Here is a 26862-nt window from a genome sequence, read left to right on the forward strand (position 1 = left end):
AATAAGACAGTATGGAATTATGGTAAAATTCCTATGGATACCATCACATATGGGTGTGGAAGGAAATGAGGAGGTAGACCATCTGGCTAAACTGGCCTTAAAGCATGCAGAAATTGACATTAAAGTGTCAATGAGTAAAACAGAGGTAAAAGGGATAATTGCAAAAGAAACAAGAAAGAAATGGCAGAAGGAGTGGGATAGTGGAACAAAAAGTAGACACTTTCATCATGTTCAAGAGAACGTAGGGCTAGAAAGAAGAAAAGTTTGGCAACAGGAAAGAAGATGTTTTAATGTCAAGACTGCGTCTCGGACATTGTGCATTAAATCAGGGTCTATATAAAATGGGTAAACATGAAAATGGAAATTGTGATAAGTGTGGTCAAGCAGAAACAGTAGAGCATGTACTTATACAGTGTGATGCACATGCAGGAGCAAGAAATAAATTAATTCAAGCACTACGATCGTTTGGTATAAATGATTTCTCCCTTCGGGTTCTATTAGGAAACGAATCAAAACAGTTTAGGATATTCCAGGAATTAGTTGTTTTCTTAAAACAAACAAAACTGATCAATAGAATTTAACATACAGTTGTATTAATAATTTTTATTTTATTTCTTTATTTCTTTATTTATTTAGTTTTCTTCCAAACATTATGCGCTCCACACTCCAGTCCAGTAGGTGGCGGTAAATGCACCTAAAGTTGGTTTGCCATCCGCCAATAAAAATCAGAAGAAGAAGAAGAAGAAGAAGAAGACTTGAAACTCGCGCCAAAATGAGAAACAAACGCCCTCGCGCGGATTTTTTTTTTCTTTTCTGATTTTGGCGCGAGCTCCAAGTCGCCTCAGGAGCTAATGGCATCTGACACAATATATGGAGATTCTCTGTGGTGCGTTTATTCATGTTTTTTGTTTGCTTCGTCAAGACTAAGGTATAAATCTAGTTATATGATGATATATTAAATCATAAATAATCACATTTTTCAACCAGGGCTGCTAACTAACGTTAAATAGTCTTCTAGTTTATATGAATAGAGACAGACGATTAGCAAAAGAGTATGACGTCACTAATTAGCATAGAAAGTTTAGCATAGAAAGTTTTTAAAAAATCAAATTGGTCAGGATTAAGAAAGAACATCTGTCAGGAAATAAATACCATAACATGACAGATGCCAATTAGTTTAGTGGTAAGAAATAGTTTCACTGTACAGTCTGGGTATTCTTATAATTTAAATCTGTATTAATTTCTTTATTATGATATAGATACAGATATATTATTTTGTAACCTATAAGAAATTATTGAATGGTTTTATACTTAACTGTAAAAGAGCTATGGCTCGACGCTCATTTCTGTGGTATAGTTCAATTTAATTCACAATTTAATTAACAAAAAACATAATATGAAAAGTTTAATACTATACAATGATTAATATAATACAAAAATTCAAGATTTGTATTATATTTAAATGTGTTTGTATTTATCCCCAATGAGCAAGTCTGAGGCGACTGTGACTCAAACGTGAACCATCATCCTCATTTGGGTGACGGAAAATGGTGGAATTATAAATATACAGTCCCACAATTGTGTATTGATGAGGAGGTTGTTGTCCTCAAAGACCACATATAGTTGGCATCTCTGGCTAGTAGGTAGCAAGGAGTGTCTGTGTTTAAACAATCATTTCAAGTATTGATATTTGTTAAATAGAATGTTTTTCCTTTGTTGGTCAGTGGAAAATGCCCTGGTAATTGATTTCTTGAAAGCCTAATATCTATTTATTATTCTTTTATTACTATTAAACCTAGTAGCCCCTGTTGGTGCAAAATAAATAGCCATCTTATTATTATACAGTACATTGTTGCTCCATAACAGGTCCTAATTCACAGGAGAGTCAGTCAATAATGTGTATTGAAATGTTTTTCAAAGAGAACAGTAATAAAGAAATATGGCACTACACACATTGAAGCAGATATTTATTGGGAGAGAGGCTGTGCAACAGACATTATTGAGGTACATGACAAGGTCATAGTGGAGGGAGGCAACAGAATCCATGTAAATGTTGACATTCAAATAGTTAAATTTGTCACACACGGTTATATGTTGTTGAGAGCTGTCCTATTGGCATGGTGTCACAGTTCATACTACACCAGTTGATGAAAATACCTTCAGCACATCTGAAAAAATGTGTTATTAAGGCTAAGGCAAAGTGCAACTCAGTTACATGTCAAAGTCCATCAACATTTTGTCACTTTGTATAGGACTTTCATGTGTGTTAAGGTGTTTGGAGAAATAAGATTCCAAATTTATACAAAAGATTTATGTACAACTGTATCACTATTTGTATATCTCAGCTCTTAGACCCAAAATTAAAACATTGGTCAACTTTCCTCCCCCTCCATCCACTATAGTAGGTTGAAGTCCATGTGGGAGCCTTAAGCTGTTCACGCTTCATTAAATGAAGACTATACAAAGTCCCCCCATCAGAATCTCCACTGTATGCGGTCTTTCATTGGCTCCCAGAAAACTGTGATGAGTTTTGAGGTACTGAGAGACTTGTTTTCTTTTGTCCAGTAAACCTGAGGTATAGACATACCATACTTACAGACTGTGAGAGGAAAAGGTAACAGAGCAGGAAAACAAAGATAAAAAAAGAAAGAAATCATGCTTTCAGAGCATACTGTACAAAGAGCATTTCCAGTCGAATACTCATTACATTTCTTGATCTTCTATTTACCATCTACTTCTGCATTCTCAAAGTATTCTGTAAGCAGTAAAATAATTATAATACAATTGTTTATAAAATAGCAGCACACTCAAGTGACATCACAACTATGTTATTTTTGTGTATAAGATGAAACAAAAATCATAGCTTTTAGCAGCGGAGAAAAAAAAACAATAACTCAAAAAATATTGACACTTGATTGATGTCTTCACAACCACTTCTACCCCCTCTTCACTTTGGAATACAGTATCAAACCGTACAAAGCAAATTTCGGTCCATATCCAAGCCCAAGCCCACCCAGAAATTCTAAAAACAGTACTACAACTAATTTTCAGAGCACTGGGGTGAGTGATAAAACAGGAAAAGATAAAATAATTGCTTGATAATGGGCTATTTAAGTGAAAGAGTGGGAGGAACCTGAATTATGGAATCCAATTGCCTCTAGGAAATATGCTATGCATGAAAAAACAATCTAACAATGAAGTCTCCTTTACCCACAGAAAAACACAGACTATGCTTATCAAAACAAAGCTAAACCGCCCCTAACAATCTTCTTAGCGCAAGCTAAGCGACTTGTGCACAAGTGTTTGTGTTGTGCTGTTAACACACACTGCCTTAATCATAGTCAGAGAATTGTGACTCTTTGCTAAATCATATGCCAGTCCATCCTTTGGAAGCAGCACTTTTTGTAGGAGATGACAAGATAGTGGACACTGAAGGCTACTTCAGCAGTCTGATCAAGGCACAATGGCACAGGACAACACTCCCTAAATTAAGGAATTAAGGCACCATATGAAACAAGGCATTTTTTTCCCTCCGATAGAGCAGCTTCACCAGTTTACTTTGTATAAATTAAATGAATGCCCTGGAGCGGGCAACTTACTGATGTTACAAGGTTTTATTTTTACCATTTACAACTGTATAAAAACCAATTAACATTTCAATGAACAGCAAACAAAATTTCAAGTAAAGAAGAGAGAGGCCTTGGGGGGGAAACATGCATTTTCCTTAACCTGAACATTTGGAAATTTGAATATTGTCATTTCTGTTGGAATGTTGGCATTGTTGTGACAGTGTACATCGCATCAGCTCCCTTTCTTTCTTTTGGGAGGGATACACATGACACGTAAATAATGGCCCATTTTTTTCTCTCTGTGACCTAAGGGAAATATGTGCTCAAAGTGCTTCGTTGTTGAAACTGAGGAAATACAGATGCACAGATCAACAAATTTTCCCCTAATCAATTAAGCTTCCCTGTGTATTACCTTCCCCACCAATTAGCTGGCAGTGTCAATCAAACTGGTTTAGATACTGGTCTGTAATCCAAAAAAAAAAAAAAAAAAAAGGAAATACACAAAATGAACAGTCAAACAAGCAAATATATAAAAGAACTTAAATTATCATGTGATCTATGGAACAATATCTAGTCCTCGCCTTTGGCCTCCTCTCCTGTATGCCAATGTATGTCTATCTCAGCAGCAGCATACATCTCTCCTTAAACTCACACAGCTTTAATGACCACCATGCTCCTCCTCTGCGCACGAATCTCATGCCACCATGCACTTTCATTGACTGCATGTAGAATCCATGCTCTCCGTGTGAAATTCTGTTTCAGCGCCTCTTTAATCTACACTCAAGTAGCCCTGGGTTCCTTCAACTCATAACGGCGATGAGCCGAATAAATGCGTTTTACAAAATCGACTGCCTGTATACAACACAACTGTTAAACTCCAAAGGAGGTCGTAATGACATACAAACTTCTCCTTCACACCCTTCTTTGTCGAAAAAAATTACATTTACCCATAAAAGCATCTTGAAGAAGGTAGTCTTCTGTCTCCTCTCTTTCTAGCCTCCTCACCATCCCGTGCACTGGACTGGGTTCAACCTCTTGTCCCAGGCCCAAAAATAAAAGCGCATGAATAGAAGGCAGTGATACAGGTAGCCCGTGACCCTTCAAATAAAAAAAAATAAAAAAAAGCACTGTAGACTTATTCTTTGTCCCCTGTCTACTCCTCTGACTGTGTGGTCTCAACTTGAACCATAATCTTGATAGTTCACCAACAACAAAGCACACACATCTCACTGTCTCCCTCTCAAACACACACACGCACACACATACATGTACCCACATACAGAAACACATATGCATACACACACAAGCAGCCTGTCAAAAGCTTATTGACGTCTCTATGCTTTGAGAATCGAGAGACAATAAGTTGCTGATTGAATAATAATAATAATAATAATAATAATAATAATAATAATAATTGACTGTTCTCAATACATGACCCTTGACTGGGTGAATTATTATAAAATTTGCATTGTGACATTTAAGATGTTTTGATTTGGTTAATGCAAGCAATTTTTAAATCATTTTAACATTGATGGCACAATATAACAAATTGGAATTGTCTTTACCCAAATTTTACCCAGAGGACCTTTTGTTGAGACAGATAAATCAATCACATTCTTACTGTAAGGCTTTTACCAAAACCTGTTCCACCTAACATTCGTGGGCCTTTAACATCTTTACCACACAGCCAAACGGGGACTCAACTAACAAGTATCATGACACCCCTTGTGTGCGTTCATGCTCAGACTTTTCGAACATGAACTGAAACACAACAAAGCAGGAAAAAAACAAAGCCCCATTTGTGTACCTTTACAAGCCAGTCTTATAAAGTTGACCATTTCAGGCTCTTTAAACTTGAGCTTTTTTCTACTGAGGAAAAAAAATTAATATAACTCAATATTCATTTTAAATGAATATATATATATATATATATATTTTGTTTATACAATGAAAAATAGTTTGCAAAATACTATTGGCTTCCCTTCTACTTGTCTGAAGCACCACAGAAATTTTTGCATCAGTATCAATTCATTTAAAAAATACCTATATTTATTTCTAAAATATCTTTGATTTCTTATGAAGTGTATTTCTTCTTCCTTTTAGAATAGAATAAAAACCTACAAAGACTAGCAAGCACTTTTTCATGGGCTGTTTTTTTGTTTTTTTTTTTGTCATTTTTGTTTTTTGTTGTTTTTTTTTTTCCTTTAGATCCAGGCACCGTTCCTGCGAGCTCACAAGTTGATGTCTCGTACATCGGTCGGGGTGCTGGACTGGTCCTGGTCATCCAAGGCTTTGTTGCGTGGGTTGTTCTGGTCCTGCTGCTGCTGCTTGTGCTGCTGCCTGCGTCCCTCCCTTAGGCTGTTCGTCAGCACACGCTCAATCTGCTCCTGACATGCCTTCAACAGGTCCTGCAACCACAGCAACAGACAGATTACAGTATGGGATAATACACTCCGATATATTTGACTTTGTTTTCTTTTAAGAATGAACAGACTAAAGGTTAGTACATTAGTTTATTTTACTTCACTATATCCTCTGACAACAGCCCCATGACTACTGGTATACGCTTGACTTGGATTTTTCTATAACAGATAAATAATAATAAGAATTTAAAAATGGTAGTAGAATGAAACAGATGCCTACAAGCATTCAAGTCTCTATAAATTTGACTAGCAGTAGTTTTTAAGCAGTGAGTATGCAAGACAATAATTTTGAAGCGCCAACTGTTTACATTTATTTTGTCTTTTTCCGTAAGCATAAAAAACAAAACAAAATAAGGCCTCCAATATGTAAGATACGATGAAAGTATTTATATGAACAGTACAGGTTTAACCTAAACCAAGTAAATGCGCCAGGTGGGGAACCATACACGTGTACCCACCCACACATACTAACATACCCACTGAACCGGTTGCCACAACAACAGTGAAAACAAAGGCTGTACAAAAGCTATGTTAATTGCATCCATGTCCTGTGGAAAGACACTGCGTCTTTTCTTCTTTTCTTTCTTTAACAAGAGGGTAAAGCAGCCCAAGGGGGTCCCACCAAGCCCACCTTGCAGCTTCAAAGAACTACTCATTCACAAGACATGAATATGGCTCCCAGTCATCAGGGATGATAAATGCTTGACGTGTGTGAAATATGTTCACACCAGAAACAAACGGTTGATCCGGGTTTCCTGTTTCTTATTCCTCCAGAACCAAATCACAGAAAATGCAAATTTCACCCTGACATTGTAAAAAAAAAAATCTAAAAATACATTAAAAATGAAGGAGGTGATAAAACTGAATGATGCAAAAAGCACCTAATGGCATTCAAACTGTAAATGCTAAATACATATTTTTTCTTTTTCTTTTAAACTAAAGAAGAAAAACAGCACTCTCTAGTGGAGCCAAAGTTCTGTTTACAGCTTTCTGCTTTGCTTTTCTGTGGGTCTGAGGCACACCAGGCATCTGTGGGAGTTCTTCTGTGAGAAGCCCCAGAGGCAGGGCCTGTAGAGAATGTGTTGATTGTGAAAAAACTGCATTCTTTTGACACTGACTATTAATTAAAAACTGATGGGCTGAAGTTTGAAACAGTGTTAGCTACGGCTCCCTGACAAGGTAATCACGTATATATATTCATATAGGTGCGTGTCTGAAACACATTTTTTACTAGCTCAAGCGTCCAAGCATCAGAGCCAATGCCTAATATTAAAATATTCTGATAATTCACTTTAGCGTCTTCACGAGAGAAAACATTAGTCAGGGAGAAAGTACGCGTCCAAAAGTTTTTTTTCCTGTTAAGAGAACTGCCTGATGGCACATAGAAGTGTCTGCATCACTCTGGAGAAAAGCAACCGCCATCCTGCTAAAGATGTCTCTCTGGCTTCCCACTGCGACATACTGCTATTAGTCATAAGAAATAAATTCCACTGAGAAAATAAACTAAGGCATAAAACATGCACAGGAACTGCCTGTATCTTGCCGCAAAAATGCCAGGCCAGACTTCTTAAAAGAAATTCCCCTGTGCGCCGCTGCTCTTTATAGAGGCATAGGCAAGCCTGAGCCAAGCCCCACAGGCTAAATTCAAGCAACTTTAATGACTTCAGTGTGTGACTACTGGTAGGATTGTGACTCGTTCTAAAAAGAGATAGCGTCCATCATATGGGCATTCATCTTAGGTGTTGAGGTGGATCCCTGTGTTGGCAGTTTGAATGCCTGTACATTGTGGTGGGTTTTAGGCTTTAAGATTTTATTGAATGTTTGTTTTACATTTGTCAGTTGGTTCATGTTTCAGACAAAATAAATACTGAATAAATTAAAAAAAGCATCAAAAACCAAAAACAATTATTCTAAGCAGTTTTACTATATTGAAGCATATATTTTTTTATATAAGAATACTCTCTCTCTCTCTCTCTCTTTCTTTCTCTCCTGTCTTTCATTTCTCAGATTTTGCCAGTGTCTTTTTTTCTTTCTTACTTTCTTCTTTTTTTTTGCAATTGGAATGTTTGGTACTGACATTTGACACATTCAGCTCACAGTTTCTTGGTTAAAAAAAGAAAGTGTTTATCTGGACAAAGTAGTCCAGAGCAAATATCGTTTCGGTCTAAGTACCAAGTGTTATATTCATTCATTCATTCATTCATTCATTCATTCATTCATAAATCTTCAGTAACTACTTTATCGTAAGTGAGGGTGGGTCTGGTGCATATCCTAAAACACGAGAGCAAGGCAGATATATATTTTTGGACTTGTAAACCACAGCATGTTGGGTAGTAGTTAAAGTAAAATATATACAAACTACAGCTAATGGTCTTCAGTGGGTATATTTTAAAAGCAGTGTAATTGTCGGTTATATTTACATACATAAAAGCACCCACAGAAACAGCATGCAGAAAATGAAGATGCTAGCTAAAGGATGCTAACCGACGATTTGGAATAATTTGGTTTACTAGCTACCAAATATACTGTACACCGTTAGCTATTGTTTTGGGTTGAAATCGAAGCCCAAGATTGATTATTAAAAAATGAAGGATACATAGTGGACCAGCCCTGCGATGGGTTGGCACTCCGTTCAGGGTGTATCCTGCCTTGATGCCCGTTGACGCCTGAGACAGGCACAGGCTCCTCGTGACCCCAGAAGTTTGGATAAGCGGTAGAAAATTAATGAATGAATGAATGAACATAGTGGACCACCTGTTCACCTGTCTGGTTAATAGAATTAGTCTCAGTTGCTACACAAATGGCTTCGAAAATGCTCTTTGACTGTAGTGATCTTGTCTAAAGATGGGCAAATTTAGAAAAGGAAAAAAGCAATTAAACGCGTGATAATTTAAGTTTTACTTTACAGTTAAACCCTCAGCAGTCATGGTGAACTCACTCATGTACCATGTGACCATGACAAAGTCAGGACGGTAGAAACAACAGAAAAAGAGAAGCACCAAAAAGAGAAAGAAAGATGCCTGAATATTTTTTTTTTTTGCGGAATATTGAAATGACTGCTGGGTTCAAAACAGGGCCAACAGAGGATTGAGAAATGAAAGGGATTAATATGTTGTCCCAGACATTTGGTGCAACAGGCCAAGGGTCCTACCACATGATTGTGCGTACCAAAAATATCCTAAAAATGAGTTATCACCTCCCTTGAAAAACTTTTACTCATATTAGCATCGTTTGCTGTTATGACTTCAAGCAGATGTGCATTCTTGAACTTGCCAAACTTCAATTTGACTGACATTTCACCTACTATTTCTTTGTTTTTTTACAGTTATGATGTTATCTATTTTACAAAAGGTCTAGAAAAGTTCACCAGTGACCCCTTCTTGTCCATTTAGCCAAAATTCAGCACTTAAAACAGGCAAAGGAATTCAGTGTGGGGGGCCGTGCCCCTGAACCAATTCATACAGGAAACGCCACTAATTCATATCTGAATGCAAACTCTAATTCAATTCCAGTGGAATCAACATTACTGGTTAGATGAAAACTCCCGGTGAGTCTCTGGAGATATACAACAAGCCAAAAAGCATCATTTACAGTTTACATTAGCTACAATAACAACATTTACAGTAAACACTAAATGTCAGCTGGAGTATTCAAAGTTTTAACTTCTATCTGAGAGGCTATACAGTTTGGATGAGTTGCTGAAGCCAAATTTTCATCCACCCTGGTTTGGCCTGCCACATGGAGCCCACTGCTGTACACACCGTACCAGATGTGCTTCAGGCTGTACACACACACAAACACTACAGTAGCGACTAAAAGGGGCTAGTTGGCTGTGTCACATGTCTGGATGAAAACCACAGGCATCGGACACCACAAGTATCAGCAGGACGATTGACTGGATGGCTGGCAGAGTCATGCAGCTGGTGAACATTCACAGTAATCTCACCCCAAAGAAAACCACCAGGTCCTAAAGGAAATTCAGGCAAAATGATAAGTTCTAATCTAATTGCCAAAAGCAATCCTAGTATTCTCAGTCTTTCTTTAGAAATTCACAGGTTTACGCATGTGATTGGCAGCCATCACATGTGGGAACTTGTCCTCTGCATCACTCAGGATGGAGTGTTTGTTATGGCCAAATAACATTAGAAGAATGCACTTTAAAAAATAACAACAAACAAATTTCATTTTAAAACTCTCTGGCCATAAAACACTATCAGATCCAGACGGATTTCAGCTTGCCGTGTTTTTCAAATGTATGGCTTACTGGCATCTGGGAATGTGAAGAGTTGATCATGGACTGGGCAGGTCATTTCTGCTGGCAGAGACCTCACACTCCTCATACACTGAGAACGTTCACTGTTCAGACAGGCTGTTTGTTTTTCCACTGCTTTGGGGTGCGTCTTGAAACACTGGCACACCAAGCATTTGCCCACTGGTGATGAATACTGCAGACTTGAGATAGGTGTCCATCTGTGCGGTGATCTTACATTTCATATTTACTTCTTTCTCTGTTTCTTTTCCTTGCTACTCCTCACCACCCCATTTTACTTCAGTGCCCCGAAAATGGATATCATTAAGGTGACAATGTATGCATGAAGCTTTATTAGTCATTTGCATGAAGCCACATAAGCCCTACCACTGCACCCCTGCTCTCTGGAGTCTTTCTTCAGAGTCTCTCAGTCGGGGTCAATCTCATTTTACTTCCAGTAATTCAGTGTCTGAATGTCAGATTGAATTGAAGTTGGAGGCAAGCCCAATAATGAGGAAAACGCAATCTCCTCGCTCAGACCCATGGTTAAAAACTCACCCACACACATACATGACAACCACATTGATGTTTTTCAAGGACAGTGCTAGCAATCAAAAGATGGACCTTCTCATCTTAGAGCTCTTGGTTTTAAATAACACCAATGTTACCACACTGTGATCACTCTTCCTAATGTGCCCCCTTCAAAAGCTACCACCCTGACAAAAGCCAGTCCACCCTTGCCCCCCTCCTGGCTGCTGCAGCTGAAGCTTGGGCTGTGTTTGGACTGTACACCCTGCCATGGGGCCACATAGCTCTCCGCATGCAACTGCAGGCCTGTCTCTCCGTGTGGTATTTAATGTTCTGGCTGCATCGAACGCGCAAAACGCTAAACTAACTGATGCCTTCCTGCTGCAAAACCAACTGTGTTATTCACGTGTATGTTCCACCATATTAACAGAGCTTCACACACATTTTGCATGTGACTTCTTTGGTAAGTGAGTGCCAGAGGCAGAGAAGGGATTAGGAGACAGCTGTGAAAAAAAAAAAAAAAAAAAAAAACGACGGGAAAAGCGCTTAATGCTTTGCCAATGGCTTAATTTAAACATGATACAAATATGTAGCTCAGGGTGATCATAGAGAAGAATTTTTGTGCTTCTCACTGACATGTCCAGATTGGAACAATGACATACTTTTAATAATAATAATAATAATAAGAAGAAGAAAACTTTCTATATAACTATAATACAATGGAATACTTAAATTATAAAAATAAATTATATTTAAATTCTTTTATCAGTACTATTCCTTAAACTCCCTTTAACTGTGTTGTAAATTTGGTACAGATCCCATTGGATGACCCAGTGATTATAGATAATAAATTTATATCTACACATTTAGATAAAGTTGCAATACTCACGACTTCTGTGTTTGTGATCTTAGCGAGCAGTTCTGTAAGGTTGTCCCCCCACAGTGCGTGGTTTGTGTTGTTGAGCTGCAGTCCACAGATTGCTGCTCCCACGCTGCCTGTGGCAATCATGGATGGAGGATACATGGCAAAGTTGAATTCTGTGAAAAAAAAATTATGATGTATATTGAACTAACAGCTTTCAGTTCATGAACAAGAACCTGGAACAGCCATCCAGCTACCACTACACACTTCAAGGCATTAGAGAGGATGGGATGAATCAATAACCATTGAAGACGATTCCAGTTCGCTAATCCTGCATTCTAATAATGTGTAACCATGGAAATTCTGACCAGACTAGGAAAAACAAAAAAATGGTGCTCTCAAGTTGGAATTCCACTACTCGAAAAGCAGGATGGTCTACGAGTAAGCTTTTGTTGTTGGTTACAAAAGTCAAACTTGGAGGCGTCCATGATTTACCACTCACTTTGTATCACAAACACATGGAGGTGGAAAATTACATCGTACCGAATGCATTCCGACTGTCCACAAAAACTTCGAAGGTTCGTTTGACTTGAAAAGAAGTTGAAAAGCACCCTCCTCTCCGTCAAAACTAGTCTTCCCACCCCCCACAATCCAGCCTTTTTTTTAACAGCTCCTAAGTAAATCACGGGGTCCCTTAAAAAAGCCCCTTAGACCTTGAAAAGGAAGGAATAAAGAGCCAACGTTGATCTGCAAATGCGCTCAGCTGTAGGTCCTTCTTCCACATGTGGTTATAGGCGTGTGCAACAAAGACCAATAACCTTGTTAGCTCCCTTGCTGTCGTTCATAATGCAAATAAGACAGCGTGCAAAGCGGCTGCAACCCAAAAGTGGGTAATAAATGCGAGGACAAGAGAGAAAAAACAGGATTGGATGAAATGATAAAAGAGCCTTGGTTGATTTATGCCTTTTCAGTCTTCAGTCTTTTTACAGTCTTTTCTCTGCTCATACTTTTCAGTTTTAATTTCTCAGGTTTTACCAGACTCCATGTCACACAGGTTTGTGATGTTTTTTTTGGGTTTTTTTGGTTTTGTGTGTGTGTGTTTCTTTCAAGGCTTCTGTCTTTAAACGTATTAGACGAGCAAAGTTCAGCAAGTAAGTGAGTGCGGATTCGCCAAACAAAGTCAACACCTCATCTCATCCTCAGACACGCAAAATACAGCCCCCTCTGTGGACTTCAATTCAAAATGACAGCTTGCACAAAGGTTGGATGGTGAGAAGGAGAGGTTGGGTGGGAGGGGAAGGAGTGACAGATTTGAGCCACCAGAATTAACTGGAGAAAGGGGGGGGGGGGGGTTGGTGCATTTTGCTGAACGTCATTCTTTAGTCTGTTTCCAGACCCTCATGAGGTTTTTGGCAGGAGAAAAGACCCCCCCTCCCACTGCCATTCCTCTGATGCTGGGCCACCTCTGGGCTCATGAAGTGGACTCCAGCAGCCATTGCATTACCATGTTACCGTATTCAAAGCAAACCTCAATATGGCACTGATGGTGATTTTTTTTCTTTTTCATTCTTTTTGAGAAAATTCAATGAGGTGGGCCTTTGATGGCTGATGGCAACTATCCTTTTATTACCATTTTAACATTCAGAACCAGACACAGATCTTGTGGATGTATTGACAAATAAATGCACTTGTCTTTCTGGGACAGTGATGGATTTTTAGCTCCAGCTCCAAGAGAAAAGAGGAAAAAAAAATGGATTACATATTCCCAATTTCCTTTGGGTTGTATTTGCAAAACCAGTGTTTCTTGTCCTTTTGCAAAAGTGACAGAAAAAGAGATGACTATACAAGTATGCTTGTAGTTTATTTACACATGTGATGTAGCAATCAGGAGCAAAGAAAACTACATGGCAATGCCAGAGTAGGATCATCTGCTGTCTTTCTGAAAGGGAGACAGTCAAAAAATGACTGTATTTTACACACCCTAATAAACATTTTAGAGAAACACAGTCTATGTAGCAGTGGTGCTTGCTATGGAAGGCTCTTTGTAAGGGGTGGTTGGCATGCTCTGCCAGCCTCTTACCTCCTTCAATGAGCCATGTTCTTGCCCTGCCCACACACTGTATCCAGTATCATACCAGCACAGCCAACTCTTGGGTGGGTGCATTGCACTGCATATGCATTTAACTTTAAATTAATTAAACACCTGGAAAATTCAGAAACAGCCATAGAGGGATGTTTTTTCTTTAAAGGTAATAAATCATCTGCCAGGATTACATTCAAATGCATACCTTATTAGCCGCTCCGTTTACAGAAAGTCCCATTGTGAGCAGCCAGGCTCCCCTGATTGATAAAGGTCAAATGTAAACAACTTTTTTGAATTTGGCATCACAGTTCCTTACCCAACACAGCCTGCAGTCAAATGGAATAAGCCACTTATGTGTGTAGGTGAGGGAGCTTACAGACAGTAAATTCTTGGGCTCTTGTGGTTTTGTAAAATGTGGTAGGTTCTAAACCTGCTACTGTATGTCTGTCTCTGTTAAGATTCACCGGTGGCACTTAAACGCCAATGTTTCTATAACACTACCACCATCTGTTGAATGTTAAATCAGTGGGTCTGCTAATTGCAAAGGGCTTCAGAACTTCCTCACTCTTACCGTGAAATGTCCCGTTCGCCGTCTTTACACTGCAAATCGGTAGGGCAAAACAATAAGACTAATTTGGAACTCTCCAAACCAAATCTCCAGACTGTCCTGGTATTTTTTGCATCTCAGGAAACGTCTACACTTTCTCGGCAGCCAAGATACAATAACTCAAACAAAATGAAAACAGGATTCCTTCTCAACTTTTGAAATCCTGTAATAACTTGCTTCAGTCTTGCACCATTGCTGAGATGCTTGAGCAACAGTACACAGGCCAGCGAGGGAGGTAACAGGGCCTCTAAAAACAGGAATGACAAAATTGGCAGAATCATGTTTTAACCATGATGAGTCACCTCAGACTTGCTCATTGGGGATATATACATACACATTGTGAACTAAATCTATCTAATATTAATCTTGAATTTTGTATTCTATTAATCTTTATATTATTCTTATAATAACCCTTTGTTCTATGTTTAAGCGCTATACAAATAAACTTGAATTGAATTGAATTTCCGCTCCCTACATACAAACACACCCACACACACTCCAGGCTAGCATCATTTACTACACAAAACAATTTTTTTTTTTTGCTGAACCTCTCCTATAAGACAAGCACACATCTTCGTTCAAGAAGGAACCATGTTCAATACCCTCATGGTTATTTGCTCATGAGACCAGACAAGAAAATCACCACCTATACAGTTAAAATATTCAAGCCTGTGTGGGACATTTAGAATCCCATGGAACTTTGCATTTTACATTAATAATACTGCTCAGACAGGATACTGTGGTTTTTATCAGCGTCAGAAAATTGTTTAATATGTGACACAGTACTTGTATGACACAGAGAAAAGGAAATTCTTAAGCAAATACTCGCTTTTTAATGTTTACTTTTTTAAGTTCTTTCTGCTGTATGTACGCAAGAAATTATCCAAAGCATAAAAAGGAAGACGACTCATAGGAAGCCATGACTAATCGGTCAAAAATTATTATCCTTCTTTCAGTCATTTTTCACAACTAGCCTTTATGAGATGTTTGATAGAGTATTATCCCTATATCCTTACCCAACAACAGACTATGGTAACAGTTCAGCTTTAGGATTTGGTTAATAAACACAATGCTTGTATTTATTCTTGTTCAGATACAAAGGATATGAATCATGCTAGAGTATCTAAAGTGTGAAGATACCACAATTTAGTCAGCAGCCTTAAGTCTTTTCAAGCACATGCCCATTTTTTTGGGTGTGGGCAAATAGGCCAACATTTGCCTAGAATCATGGAAGAAACCAATGCTACCTGTCTATTTGAAGAATTTGAATAAAGAATTGCCAAAAGAATAGTCAAGAGACATAGAGGAAAATAGAATTAATCATCTAGTGCACCCCTGTCTGATAATTACAGCAGAACAGGATTGAGAAATGGATTTAAAACTTGTGGCCCAGGAAGGGAAGGTGAGACCGTGATAGATAACAGCAAGGGTGTTTAATGGTATTTAAGCCAGTTCCCAAGGATATCATCAATACCTCCTGTCGGAGTAGTTGCACAACATACCTACAATATCCATTGCACAATCAGTTAAAAGAGAGCCCACATCAAACATGGCATTTTTAAAGACCTGTCTTCTCGTCCTGTTACTCCCACTGTTCTTATGCCCTTTCCTATGCTGCGTTCAGTGAAGAGGTGTGGGGGGATACTCCTGGTGAGATGAGCAACCCCAGGGAGGGACATGGGAGCCCAGGGGAAATATGAGTACATCCCATTACTTCTCTTGGCAGCGGGAGCATAAAGTCGGCTGGGAGAACCAGCCTCACAAAGACTCCTGAACATGGGAAAACAGTCATGCCCTGGAGCAGCTAGGAGGCGTGAGAAGTGGGGATGAGATATGAAAACATGACATGCTTTGCTGTTTGGATCCGCTGGGACAATGCCCTCCCACTAACTTTTTTCTCACCCTCAGTCTCTTCTCTATGTTTGATCCTGCCAATAACAAAGACTTTAAGTTGTCCTCACACAGACTAGCAAGCATACAGAAACAGACTGGACCAGATAGCTGTCCTTTGACGCAAAATTCCATTCAACTCATCCTCCACCCTTCATCATACCAGGATATTTTGTTTCCAGGACATCAGACACATTGATTTCAACCTACATATTTCCATGTGATGGTATAACGATGAGGCAATTTGTAGTGCCGTGCCTGCCAAAACAACACAAATGCTATCTTCATCATTACTGTTCCAAGGAAATTCCATTTCAGGTTTTTTGGAGATGAGTGTATTTTTCAACATGGACATGTCGTGGACATGTTGACACAGGATATCAGCACCTAGTTGACTTGACGGTTGATCTTTTACCACTCTCACTTTCACAACAAATCGAATACAAATACAAAGCATGTGCCAAGTACCATATCATTTACCTACTTGTTTGCTGGTTTTAAACTCCAATTCAGATTTTTAATCTTTAAGTCTTGTGACATCTGGAGAAACTTGTAATTAAAGAGTAAAATACCTAAGGGATGAAACGGGCCTGCACTTCCATCAACTGTGATTTATAGCAGCAAATACTGAAAAGAGCTGGGACATGTTGAAACAGAGAATAAAAATGCTGACCAAAGGAAATCAACTTTAATAAATAGGAATGATATGAAGTAAGGAGTTGTGAAAATGTTTTGAGGGCATAGTATTAGTCTACAGATTCTACGGAGCCAGTACATTCTACAGAAATAGTCATATTCGTGCAGGGTTCTGGGCGTTGGAAACACCATTACCTGTTGCGCACAGGGCGATGAAAGTCTGCACATGCTTGCGGATCAGGTCCAGCTTATCCTCAGGCAGAGGCAGCCTCTTCACAATGTGCTCAATGAAGTCGTTAGGAGTGACAGCAGCCAGGTTCCACTTCAATTTACCGAGAACCACCAATTCCCATTCCTGAAAGGACACAAACATGCAAGGAAGAGAAAGTATTATCTAAACTATTACAAAACAGAAAGCATTTATTCTGTATACTGACATAATGTTTAAGTTAAAGCAGGTATGACCTACGTTCTGTATGTTCGAACAGTGTCATGTGGGGCATTGGCTGAATGTAGAATCTATCTAAAGTATCTTTGGTATTTTGACTTATGCTGGAAGTGGAATATGAATTGATGAAATGCTGGTTGGCTTTCTAGCCTGTTGGCCCAAGGGATTCTGGAAATGTCAAAGTTGGTTCATATTTCATTTCTGCTATTTTCCTTTCCACTGTGAGTGAATGTGAACAACCTTAAATCTTATTCCCAGTGAGGGCATAGAGGACAGAACCATTCTTTTTACATAAATTTAAATATATGGTTAGTCATTCTACTGCTTTTATGAAGAAAAACGTGTTTGAGTGTCTAGGTAAAGAGAAACCGGGGTATTGTATTTTATTGTGTGTATGTGTGTGTGTGTGTGTGTGTGTTTCTGATCTCCTGATTGATTTGCTTCATACTTATTGCCTCATCATGGCTTCTGGACTTCACTAGCAGGCATTAAGTCTGGATGCCTTGTATGATCCGTGGACTACATGCTGGTATTTACACTCGAGAGACATAAGCAGAGTAGTCGCAGGCTACCGCTACATTACTGTCCCTAGCTAATAATAAATTATCTAAGCTACTCAGCTCTATTAGAAAATTGCAACAGCAATGACCTCAGTGTCTGTTCAGCATCAGGTACTTTCCTCCTGAGAATGCAAGTCTGTCTATTTCACACACACACATACACAGCACTTCATTTTCTTCCTAAATGTGAGTTAATGCAAAAAAAAATTCAAATCCTAAACTACTAATCCAAAAATATCCAAAGTTAAACTACTAAACTGAAATGTATTGTCCTACTAATCATTTGTCTTCTTTAGTAGCTTTTATTAGATGACATACATGTAAAATATATTACCTTTAGGAAACATGAATGAATTAAGCCATAACTTCAGGGCGAAAACTGCCAGAAAAGACCCATTTTGCATCAACAGATTTAAGCAAATGCCAAACAGGCACTACCCCTAATACATCATTTCAGTTAACACTTGAACTAAGATTCCTGATCCTAAAATATTCGTTCATGCACAATGATGTCAGCAGTGGCAGTTTTTACCTGGTCAAGGAAACAGTAAGCGCGTTTGTTGTCTAAAGTGGGAAGTGTAATGAGTAATTGGGTAAAACTGTCTGTGCACTTATTCTGACAGAGATGCTTTCTCTTCATTGGTGAACCACATGCACTTAGTCATGCACTGTTAGCCATTTAATCCCCTGACCAGCAAAGTACTGGTGATGTTTCTGTGCAGTTGAACAAAATGCTGCACTATGAACAAAAACACTGACTGTAGAAGGACTCAGAACAAACACATCGAGATCACAGCCAGCCATCACTGATGCATGATTTCCTTGCCATCTCCGCATACTTGGTTTCAGCACTAGAACGACTTACCCACAAGAATAAACAGCTAAGATCTTTAGCAGCTGACAAACAGCTTAGAAGTAAATGATACACGACATAACAGGACCGAGAGGCTGCTTGTTTGTTTTTCAACATTTTTTAGAGAGGAAGTAGAATTTTTTTTGGATTGAATCCAAACCATAGCTTGTATTTATCTAATCATTTGGCTTTCTGTGTAATCTCTCTCTGTAAATACTAAGATGCTATGATCTTGATAAAACTAAACTAAAAAAATTAAAACTGACAACATGCCACATCAACACATCAAGGTAGAGATGTATACTGTGTCAGAGTGAAGGTGTCAATCTAAAACTAATTTATAATTTGTTTCTTTTCTTTATCTTTCGTGATCAGAATTTTTCAGAAGAAACTGAATGTAATGTTATTCATATACAGTGGTACCTCGAGATACGAGCAGCCTAACATACGAGTTTTTCGAGATACGAGCCGGAGCTCGGGCCATATTTTCGTTCAAGACACGAGCCCAAATCCGAGATACGGCCCAAAGCCGTGTTTCCGGAGCATCCCGCTAGTTGGCGCGCAGGGTCGAGCATCATCCGAGAGCATCTCTCGCTCACTCGCACGGGTTACCCGCTTGAATCAAAGTGTATCTTGTGCGCTGTACTCTTTTTTGCTTGATTTTTGCGTGATTACTGAACTTATTGTAAAGAGCTGCGAGTGAAAGTGCAGAAAGTGCAGCCAAGAAGGCAAAAACAAGTGATGATTAAATTTACTTAAATGTTAAGCTTAGTTTAAGTTTAAAGTTAAGTGCATTGTTTTAAGTTTTTTCTTTCATTTGAAATAAGGAAAGTGTAGTTTTAGTTTTAAAGTTATGAAAATAGTTTTAAGTTCTAAAAAAGCGCCGATTACGTACGTGTCTAGAGTGCCTGCATCCCTTCCTCCCTCCCTCCCCCTCGCCGTTCACCTTCGTTAGCCGCACTCGTCTGTCTCCAAGGTAAGACTATTATGCTAAATAACTCTTATTTCTTTATTTCATATTTTGTTATGTATTTGTTAATTATACATGTTTATTTGTTATTTAAAAACATATCTTTATTCATAATTTACAATGGTTTCATAGGTCCGGAACGGATTAAATCGAATTCAGTTATTTTAAATGGGAGAAATTCGTTTGGGATACGAGCCGATTGACTTACGAGCTCGGTTCTGGAACGAATTAAACTCGTATCTCGAGGTACCACTGTAGTATCCCAACAGTCATGTTAAATTCATTTACTAACCTGTAAGATGACACGAAACAAGTTATAATAAATAAATACATTTGACTGAACAGAAGGAGTAGAGTTCGCGACTATTTCTTATGCCATGCACTAAGGCAAAACCGAAAGCGGACTAGTTATGCTTGCAACACACTTTACATACCCACTTCCTCTTTCTCTCTCTCTCTCTCTATGCTGCCACAAGCCAGCAGACAAAACTTAAAGATGTGTCTGTTACAGACGAACTCCAGTTTCCTGCATCTTTTCAGACCAGTGTCAAATGTTTAAAAAAAAAAGAAGAGCTCCTTAGATTAATTACGCCGACCCTAGCATAATTGTGTTATTCTTGAACAGAATAAAACGAGTTCAGTTGATTTCCACCGCAAAGAAACAAACTGATGAGCCTGTGGTGAGAAACATGCACGCATACATCTTCAACACTTCAACTTCCCAATCCAAGTACTTCTGATGACACAGCGAACGCACTGTACAGACCTCCACTGGAGCAGAAAGACTCTTGTCTTGTTTAGATTTTGCATTTTTTTGACCACACTGTGGGAGAATGGCACATCACTGTGGAATGTTTCTGGAATTATGAAATTTGGATTTAGCCAGCTTGTGTTGCTCGAGTTGCCATAGTTGCTCTCAGATGCTTGGCTTTGTGTAGAAGCATACTGACTTGTTTAAAGATAAAGATTTTGATGATGATGATGCAGTATGCAGAAGCATAATCTAATTTGTTCATCTCTGTGTGTGTGTGTGTGTGTGTGTGTGTGTGTGTGTGTGTGTGTGTGTGTGTGTGTGTGTGAGAGAGAGAGAGAGAGAGAAACGGAACTGGAAAAAAGTTATTAATGTTCATCTCGACACAGTGATAGAGTGGATTCACATATTTGCCACTAGATGGAGATCGAGATCTATGGATAATAAAACTGCATCACTACACACACACTTTACAGAAACAGCCATTAACGCTTACCAGCTAGACTCTACCCTTCATAAGTCGTAATCTTTTCATAATCTTAAAAATTACTTATCTTAAATCTTATGCCATATGCCATATCTCCTTTGCAGTGAATAAAAAGCAGTCTCCCTCTCTCAATATATATATATATATATATATATATATATATATATATATATATATATATATATATATATATATATATAATTTCCCCTCAATCACCATCTGAGGCAAATATCTACATTGCATATTTAGGTGCTTACCAGGAGTTCTTGCGGTCGGATGGAGTTGTCAGTGTAGATACATAGCTTTTCTGCAGTTAGAGGACGCGTCTCTTTCAGTTTGGACGCCAGAAACATGCACACTGCGCCGAGCAACTGCAGGTTACACTTTCTGGTGGGTACAACTGCTAAAAACCTGTCCAAGTAGTTCATAGCCAGTGGGAAAACTTCCTCCTCGCACTTTTGTTCCTCGCAGACCTGCAAAAGGCAGGACAGCGACGAGTATGAGTTCACCGGACGAAGAAACACGTGGTTCATCTTGCTTAATTGAAATAACTCAGGAAATAGAATCTTCTCACAAATTAAACAAGTGTGTGTTTTTTGGGGGTGGGAAGTAAATATATCTTGCTCTTTGGTAAAAAGGAATCATTAAAAATGCAGGCTACAGTAACATAATTGATCATCTACAACACTTGATCATGTAGTGTAATATGAAAATAACAAATGCATTTTTTATTAAGATTAAAAATGGTTTTCTAGCATCTCTGTAAACAGAACTGAATTCCTTCGGTCCATTCAGTAAGAAATGAATTCAAGTCACAATCACCCGAGCCAAAAAACAGCCATGCAGCACAGTAGGCTACGGAACAGCTTTTGCTTTTTTTTAATTCGTCATATTTTCATTAAATAATTAAAAAATAAATAAATTGTCGACGAACACGATTTATGCATATAAATGATCAGCAATGCGTTTTACATTATTCCCGACAATTGTCAAACACTCTGAACCATGTTTTATGTGAGAAAAACGCAATTTCCTAAGAGAAGTATCCGACAGCGCTTGACGACAGTGTCGCCTTTGCACCCAACTATTGCACTAAAAAAATTGTATAAATTATCCAGTTAGCGTCATGTTAACATTCAATACATGAAAATAAAGCCCAACTCTTCGCCTAACGTTCCCGATAAAAATCGGTGACATTTACCAAAGACTTTGGGGGTAATTTAACTTAATTCCTATGCTACACCGATTTCGATTAGTGTTGGGTTTAGGGAGCAGCATTGGGCCCTCGCCCTTCCGCGAACACATATTTGAAAAAAAATATACAGATTATTCACAACATAATTCGCATGAATTAAACATGCACTTTAGACGTCCATCCGTCTGTCCAGTGACATTAAAAAAAGTTTTGTGACGTCTGAAGACAAAAAAGACAAGCGGACCGAATGTGGAAAAAAAACAACATGGCGTTTTTAGATTCTAGCTACCAGGGGAAAGCACTGAACTGCATACGTGTGCATGGAAATATTTATCGCAAAAAATAAATAAATAAATAGCATGATGATGCAGGACACTCTCTTCTGCATATGTTATGTCTATTTTATTATCTTAGACATACTCGTTTTTCGTACTTCTTTGTAATCATGTCGCTCTCTCCAAATATCTACGACACAATCATGAACCCGATCCAAAACGGACTCTTAAAATAAACGCCCTTAAAATCGGCCTTGTCCATTCGGAAACGTTAAAATGGCTTTTTTGGTTTCCTTTCACGGCGTCAGACCTACAGGTTGACAGTGAACCGGGGGTGATATAACGCTGTTTTTCAGTGCTGAGGAAATACTGTGAAGTTCACACACACAAACCTCCAGCATCCAAGTGGCCACCATCCTGCGCATGAAAGGCTGGATATCTTTCTGTACGCATTTAAAATAGGAGCACTGAGGCAGAAACCTCTCCTCGATGGTCAGAAGGCTCTGAAGCACCCTCTCATCGCCGAGGAGGTTCGGGTCGGGACGAGCTCGCACCACGGTGTCCACTTCCAGACAATACAGCTCCATTACTCTCTGTGTTCACAGTGCTTTCCGATCTTTAAAACGCGGAACCCTAAAACACCAGAAAACTGGAGCCGCAGAAGGACAATTCGTCGAAGGGCATGTAAAGCGAGTGTGCGGGTCTATATCCTGTGCTTATGTCCAGCTTCTTTGGAGATCTTTCAGGCTTTTCCTTCCCTGGTGGTTGCTCTGCACTGCTCTGCTCTGCTCTGCTCTTTTCTCACTTCCAGGGTTGCCAGATTTCAAACCCTCCCACATTTTATTTTGACCCAACCCCGAGTGTAGCTTGCCAAATGACTGCTGGACCATTAAAATACTACATCAAAATACGAAAAATTATGCTAGCAAAAACTACTACCATTTTTACAGCCTACATATGTTCAAAAGTAAGATAGGAAACTACACGTCATGAGTCTGCAACAAGCGACCCCTTTAATAATACTGCACAATGGCAGTTTGGGTGTGAATAATTGTCGTATTGATCATGCGCAAGATACACAACATGCAATATGATAAAGAATGATAAGAAATATTTCTAAAGATTTCTCCTAAACCTGCATCTTGTCTTAACGTCTAACTTAAGCTGCATTTCTTTTTTTGCTTTTAAGTGAAGACTACTGCTAGTCTTGTGGTGAGATAGCTTTCGAGGAAATGGGTGTAAGAGGGTTGTTACTTCAGATAAATGTGTGATGCCACTGCACTCCGTCGTTTGGGGTATTTTGTCTGACTGGCGATAAGCACAACTATAGCAAATATAACACGACTCTTTACTCCACAAAAGGCGTTACCAGACAATAGAGTGAAACCAGTGGTACATTTACATTACTTAACATGGAAATAGGAAAAACCCCACGTCACCCCGCCTCCCCACCCCACGTCACCCCCCAAGAGTTTTAACACTCATAGTCACTGTATTTAACACCATGGTCTTAAATAAACTCGAGCTGTGTGATTATCCCCACACACACACACACACACACACACACACACACACACACACACACACGTGCTAATTCAACAAGAGTTAAATCAACAGTGCAGATCTTAATTAAACACTGAGTGTGCGCACTGAATTAAGAGAACGATGAAAACATGTTTGTCTTCCACTAACACACTTTAAACAAGTTTTTTTTTTTGTCAGGAGGAATATCAGCATCACACATTGAAGAGCAACAGGAATTTCTCTTTAAGCGCTTTTCTTTTCGAGGCCAGCTCGCTTCCTTTTTATTTGTCTTAATTTAACCAGCCAATAGAATCCGACGTTGTGTTACTGGGCAGACTTTTCAGCACTCCATTCCTATTCACCTGACGACGATGAAGAAAGAGAAAATGAGGAAGAAGAAGAAAAAGAAGAAGACGAGGAAGAGGTGGAGGAAGAAGAAAATGATGATGATGATGATGGTCTTGATGGTCATGGTCTTGATGATGATTATGATGTGTCTTTTTTTGTTGTTGTGTTTATTTGTATTCAGACTAAACTGAAACCCTAAAAAACGCCTCTGAGTGTTCAAGAAGGAGCAACAAAAGTGAACTGATGCTAAGCTGATCAGCAGAAAAACTCGCAGAGGAAATGTTTTATAAAATACCAGATGTACATCATCATCATCATTATTATTAATAGTAGTAGTAGTAATACTGGTAGTAGCCACTCGGTACTGAATTACTCACTTAATCCATTATTACTCCATTAATTATTCCATTAGGTATTATCATTATTGAATGAACAAGCATGCAAAATGAAAAATAACAGTAAAAGAAGTACACAAATAAAAGTGTGCCTGTGCGTTTTATTCTTTATATGAGCAAGGATATGATATGCACACATACAGAGAGAGAGAGAGATATTATGTCTCTCAAAAGAGACAAAATTTCGACTGGTTTAAAAAAGAAAGAAAACATAAATAATAGAGTATTTATAATCATAATGTACCCTAATAAATGCTGCATATTGCGCAATAAACCGCATTCGCTGAAAGTCGGGGTTTTTTCCTCCACTGTAGCATCTTAAGACACTCTGTATCTGTCAGTGATGTTAACATTTAAGGTCAGAATAGTGGGGTTTTTCTTCAGAATAGTGGAGTTTCCGGATCGACTCGGACGTACAATTGGCTTCACAAGATCATAATTATAAGTAGGTCAGAGCAAGTCGCGTAAAAATGTGCTCTTCGGACAGGGGGAAATAATGATGCGTTGACTGGAGGATGCGCATATAAGTCGCTACTGAAAATTAATTGTAGTTAAATTACTACACTGCGGAAATGATCAAATGTACTGATAAAATGGTGCATAAGAAATGATCAAATCAAATCAGAACTTCCCGACATGACAAAAAAAAAAGGACTTAAAATTTAAAGTCGCTTATAGCCATATAATAATAATAATAATAATAATAATAATAATAATAATAATAATAATAATAATAATAACCTGAGTATCCCTCAAACTGCGTTCCCTATCCTTTTGAAACATGTGGCCAAAAAACAACAAACTACAGATTACTATATTTGCCATAAAAGGAGAACGGGACAAGACGGAAGAGCAGCGCGTGCCGATGGGTTAAAAGCAACACTGCGGTTTTCTTCTTCTTCTTCTTCTTCTTCTTCTTCTTCTTCTTCTTCTTCTTCTTCTACTTCTTCTTCTTCTTCTTCTTCTTCTTCTTCTTCTTCTTCTTCTTCTTCTTCTTCTCACACCCACCCCTGCACATAAGTGACATCACTGACGTTTCAGCAGCTCTGCTGAACACCCATCACTAAGTGCAATTTGGGTTCAGTTTGAATCCTTGGAAAGCAAAACTGGAAGTGTTGAAGGGCTCTAACACACCTGACACCACACAACTCCTCAACTGACTACACACAGGTTATTCTTGGCTTTGTAAAGATGTGTGTTAGAGCTCAAGCATCTATTATTATTATTATTATTATTATTATTATTATTATTATTATTATTATTATTATTATTGTTGTTGTTGTTGTTGTTGTTGTTGTTGTTGTATCATTTAACTGTCGTTTACATGTTTAAGAACTAGCATCAGCATGATTATAGACATTTTTATAAAAGAAAAATAACCCCTTTCATTTTTAAGACATTATTGTATTCAGCACATGTTCTGGCAGATTGCAGATGTGGCATTTCCTCTGAAATACTAATGAAATAGAATCATTTTCTGTTATAAATAGAGATAAAAAAAAATACAAACAGAAGAGCACCTGCACACACGTCTGTACACAAATGTGGTGCTAAAGAAATGAGATAAACACACACACACACACACACACACACACACACACACACACACACACACACACACACACATACCAGGATGTCTTGATGACAAAAATAACATGATGACAAAAAGGTAATTTTTTTTTTCATATTTTATAATTTTCTCTTGATATAATTAATCAGTCATTAATCATAAATACATTATTATTATTATTATTGTTGTTGTTGTTGTTGTTGTTCCTACTATTAATAAAAAAAGTTGTCTAATGGTTAATTAATTATATATTAATACAATTATATAAAGTTTTATAATTGTAAACCTTGTTACAGTTATTTAAATTAAATGTTTGGCCAGAACTTTATTAAATAATATATTCAGGTATATTTTGTATATATTTTTTGTAGCAATAGAATGAAGCAAATCAAACAAATAAAATCATTTGTCGTTTGAAATGTCACTGCAAAAATATAAAAAATGTATAACAACAAAAAAATACATAAATAATCCTTTTTATCTAAAAACAACACTAATCCACAACTTATCAAATTTATAATCTCACTGTTTCAGGCACTTAATTTTTTTCAAAAACTCAGACATTTTTCTCATATTTGTTTTCTTTTTCTTTTTCTTTCTTTTTTTTTTTGGTTGCCTGGCCACAGATGTTCCTAAAGA

The 26862-nt window shown here is 38.1% G+C and overlaps 1 protein-coding gene and 1 long non-coding RNA gene across 2 annotated transcripts; one reads left to right on the forward strand and one right to left on the reverse strand.

The window, feature by feature from the left end:
* Positions 1 to 754: 754 nt before the first annotated feature.
* Positions 755 to 26258, forward strand: LOC125139175. Its single transcript, XR_007138272.1, has 3 exons — positions 755 to 886; positions 5778 to 6068; positions 24109 to 26258. It is a non-coding gene; the product is annotated as an uncharacterized LOC125139175 (long non-coding RNA).
* ccnd2a (cyclin D2, a) lies at positions 1951 to 23210 on the reverse strand. Its single transcript, XM_027135508.2, has 5 exons — positions 22779 to 23210; positions 21174 to 21389; positions 17043 to 17202; positions 11659 to 11807; positions 1951 to 5977 (listed from the first exon to the last, which is right to left on the reverse strand). Exons 1-5 carry the CDS (start codon positions 22971 to 22973, stop codon positions 5801 to 5803), a joined length of 897 nt encoding a protein of 298 aa, XP_026991309.1. The 5' UTR covers positions 22974 to 23210; the 3' UTR covers positions 1951 to 5800.
* Positions 26259 to 26862: the final 604 nt, after the last annotated feature.

The sequence above is a fragment of the Tachysurus fulvidraco genome, chromosome 17, assembly GCF_022655615.1.
Source record: "Tachysurus fulvidraco isolate hzauxx_2018 chromosome 17, HZAU_PFXX_2.0, whole genome shotgun sequence".
In the NCBI taxonomy this organism is placed as follows: Eukaryota; Metazoa; Chordata; class Actinopteri; order Siluriformes; family Bagridae; genus Tachysurus; species Tachysurus fulvidraco.